The sequence below is a fragment of the Sorghum bicolor genome, chromosome 3, assembly GCF_000003195.3.
Source record: "Sorghum bicolor cultivar BTx623 chromosome 3, Sorghum_bicolor_NCBIv3, whole genome shotgun sequence".
NCBI classification, from domain to species: Eukaryota; Viridiplantae; Streptophyta; class Magnoliopsida; order Poales; family Poaceae; genus Sorghum; species Sorghum bicolor.
The window spans coordinates 65,331,442-65,335,619 of record NC_012872.2 but is presented as its reverse complement, the minus strand read 5'-3'; the positions used below and the strand labels follow the sequence as shown (position 1 = coordinate 65,335,619).

The 4,178-nt window shown below is 41.9% G+C and overlaps 1 protein-coding gene across 1 annotated transcript; it reads right to left on the bottom strand.

The window, feature by feature from the left end:
- LOC110434198 (cystatin-1-like) lies at positions 881-3,319 on the bottom strand. The gene is made up of 3 exons (XM_021458000.1): positions 2,976-3,319; positions 1,982-2,177; positions 881-1,188 (listed from the first exon to the last, which is right to left on the bottom strand). The coding sequence occupies exons 1-2, from the start codon at positions 3,180-3,182 to the stop codon at positions 1,983-1,985; spliced, it is 402 nt and encodes a 133-aa protein (XP_021313675.1). The 5' UTR covers positions 3,183-3,319; the 3' UTR covers positions 881-1,188; position 1,982.

The window sequence follows — 4,178 nt, the reverse complement described above, 5'->3', positions numbered from 1 at the left end:
ACGCTGTGGATCCGCAGCCCAGGCTGATCGTGCATGAGGGGCTGCGGGCCCGAAAACGTTGCTTGCTCACTGGCCATTTCAGCCTTTCCTCCACATCGTTGCTAAGCCTACAAAAAGAACATAGTGATTAAATATAATTACCATATTGATATGACACAAAGTTTGATATTTCCAAAGCTAATTACCATGGAGTATTTATTAAAGAGTAAAATGTATTATGGATCCTTAATCTTTTTGTCCTCATGTAGGTCCATCAACTCTCAAAGTGATCATCTGGATCCCTTAACTTTTCAAGTGATTCATTCTAGATTCACTATAGAACCAATCATGGATCTCAATTCACACTTGAGATGAAAAGTTGAAGGACCTAGATGACTATTTTGAGAGATCATGGCGATGAAAGTGGGAAAGAAACCCACGATGCATCTCACTACTGCTTTAATGTGTTATGTGTAGACTGTATTGCAGTTAAACCGACTTAACCAAAGCCAATTTGTTCAGGTTTTAATTTTTCTAGCAGCAAATCTGGAAGTCACTTTACCAAAAATCCAAATTACTCGTGACAGTTTTAATAAGTAGATCAGGCGGCTCCCACAAATTTTCGTGTCTGATAGCTCGTCTTGTGATCTGTAGAAGTCAAACGCAACAATCATACCCATCCTAAGCGAAGAACAAACCGGATTCGAACGCAAAACTTTTGATTATCCTTGAAGTCTAGGGCACTCAACAGCTTCGAAGTCATCAGTAATCACAAGCATATTCTCTCACGCCATCTGGTGTAGCTGACATTGCACTCTAGGCGCTTGCTTGGTTTACCAGATATACTCTGAATTGTCTAAGCTGACTAGCTGAGATGGGATGGGATCGTCACGTGGCAAAATATTCTGCATGTAAGTTTCAACAAAGACTTCAGCGAAGCAATGTGACAATTCTGCCATGACAAAAACTTCAGCATAGTAATATGAGAATTCCTCCATCTATGGTACTAGTTAATACACCTTTAGAATCCATAATAGCAACTGTTATTCATGATATTACACAGGGCACGGAAATTTAAGATATTACATAGCACTGTAATTTTATGAAATTGCACAAGGGGGCATGCTCAGGCATGTTCCGAAGCAGCTCCTTATTCTGCAACTTTGTTTTGCGCTTCAGGCAGCAAATTGCACATGGAGACGAGAGATCCTGCAATTGGTAGATTTTGATCAATGTATCATGTCAGATAAAACTATCCCAATGACTGGTGAACAGCTAAAAACCCAATACAACTCGTAAGGACTGAACATACATTGTTCAGCAATGAACAGAATTCGGCCTGTATCACTGACTGTCATACCGCCACAAACAGGTTCTGTGTCAATTGTTTACAATTTCATACGGAAGGCACGAAATGGACGACAGGGTTGTTTCGGGACCAATCTAAATTGTTTAAGCCTAATATAAATTACTCCGTGGCAATTTACATCATATGGAACATAAAGCATCAGCACGGGCTAAAAAAGACATCACTCAAAAGAGATGTGCTATTCATTAGATAGCCTGGTTGCTTCTCCATGTTCAGGGGCCTTTTATTTCGGTACTGATCCCGGTGTGCTGTACTTTAGTTGTGAGGATTTGGGCTTCTAGTTTTCTTGCCGGTGGTTGGCCTTGAGCAGTACAGCTCAGACGGCCTGAACCTTGTTTTTGCTCTTCTACTTAGGCCCCGTTCGGTTCCCTCGGAACCAGCCATTCCAGGCCCGGAAATCTTACACGCTAATACAAACTTGTGAAAGATCTGTGCGGCTGGGAATCATTTCCCTGCAAGGAATGGCTCCTAAATGAATTCAAGAGCTCCTACCCTTCCATTTGAAAAAAAAAGGGGCCAGTCTAATTCTACTATGGCAAGAACTGTTCACTGTGTTGTCCCTAAGCCACCAAGGTCTAAAGATGTAAAATAAACATACTTCTCAGACAGTATGTAAAATATGCACAAATCTACCTTAGGCGCTAGCACCCTCTTCAACAGGCTTGAATTCCTGCAGCTCCTTGAAGTTCTCCCATGGCTTCTCCCAGACCTTAGCTTCGTAGAGCTTCTTGACTTCGCCATCCTTCACCTCAACAGTGAGATAGTACATCGTGCCAGCAACCACTTGTGTCTTGGCCTTCACAAGCTTCTCATACCCCAGAAGAGCATTCTGCAGAGAGCAACACAAAAGGTTAGTTGCAATCCAAAATTTCAGTGTCACGGACCAAAACATTAGCATATATCTTTCCAAAGTCTAAAATGACTACTACTTTGCTAGTGGACAACGAAAAGCAATTACTGAGTTAGCACATCTATATCTGAGTAATCAATCCTGTTAGAGGTCCTCGTGAACAACAAATTACCGCCTCACACACGTAGAAACAGTAAATTAGTACCATTTGTTTTGTGGTTGCATAGTGATAGTGGTAAAGCGTGAACAATCTTTATTTCTTTACCTCTACTGAGTACCTTTACCATAAAGGATTGAAACCTGTCAAATTTTCCAATATTTGATTTGAGTAGGCTTCAAAGTTAAATATTAGTAATGTTGATCATTATTTCAGGTGACCTCTTGGGTGGTGATAGGTGATTACTCATGAATCCAAGACCACATGAAATTCAATGGGCAGCAGAAATTTTCCCATAACCGAGAATCCAAGATTACCTACTGACCCTCTGAAGGGAAAAAAAAATCACCAGGTCAGTAGGAAAGCTTTGTTTGGATCTGTATCGCAATTGCTAAATGTCATGCCTCCGTAAAGCTGTTCAGGTTTACAGAGTTTGGGACATGAAGTATACTTTCGGCAATTCGGCCAACAGAGTCTCAAATTAGAACAAAACGACGCAGCTGCTACCTACGAATTCATTCACGATCCCTAAAGCCGTGAGCACCGCACAACCACGCAGCAGAACACGGGCACGTCACGGAGAAGGGGTAGCAAACAGGCAAAAGGGGCAGAGGGCTTACGGCCTTCTTGTTGTGCTCCTCGACGGCGAAGCGGGCGAGCTCCTGCAGGTGGAGGTCGTTCTCGTTCGCCGGCACGTCCTTGATGCCGCCGGCCAACGCCATGGACTCCTCCCCCTCTTGTGCGTTGCGGTTGCGGGTGGACGATACGGCGAGGGCAAGCAGCACGAGCAGGGCAGCCACGAGTGGGACGATTCGATGTTTGCGCATCTGGATTGGGCGAACTGGGGCCGGAATTTATAGCCGGAGGAGGAGATCCCGGAGGACTGAGCGGAGGAGGATACGATGAACGATCTGTCGATGCGAGGGGATTGGAAAGGGAAAGAGAAGACATTTGTTACCCTTCTCGCCTGAGGCCTTTTTTTTACTTCGTGAAAATTCAGTTGTATTTAATAATTATTATTAACTATGAACTAACTAGATTTAAAATTTATTTTATAAATTATAGATAAATTATATAATTAATTTTTTTATTTATTTTAATACTCTGTATATACATCTAACGATTCGATAGGATGAGAAAAAATTAAAAAAAACTAAACAAGGCGTGAGGTTACACGTCCCAGTCCTCAAATAGTGACATTCCGTTCGGTTGCGGACACGTCAGGGTACGGGGACAGTGGTGGGGTGAACGGTATTGGATTCACTGCGAGTGACTTTGGGTACGACCTTTTTTTCTCAAATATAATCAAATTTCTCAATTAATTAATATTAATAAAATGCGAGAATCTCATCAGAATTAAATATATAAACATCGGTTTAAAACTTCAAGCTAGCAAAATAAACAATCGACAAAAAAATCTCCATGGTACATCGATCATAATACAGTTGTTATATGTGAAGACAAACAATGTCGTCTTCAGTGGTGGTGAAGGTCCATCAGGACAAAAAGATCTGCAGTGGGTTAAGATCGGTGGTGCTCGCCACGTGCTTGAATGCTTGATTGATGAAGATGACTGGATGAGTATCAACGATGGCTTGTGGATGAGCTAGCTGGAGCTCTACAAATTCTTGCTTCTTGTTTGTTTAGGCTTATCAGTCGAATCTGCCAGTCATTTAGCAGTATTTTTCTCTCACAATAAATCAACCAACAGTACTTTCTATTATAACTTATCAGTCAAACGAAATATGTGACCACATCTTTACTCTATTATGACCAAAGGTTATGATTGTGATGATGGGCTTTCACATGCATGGGTACGGGGA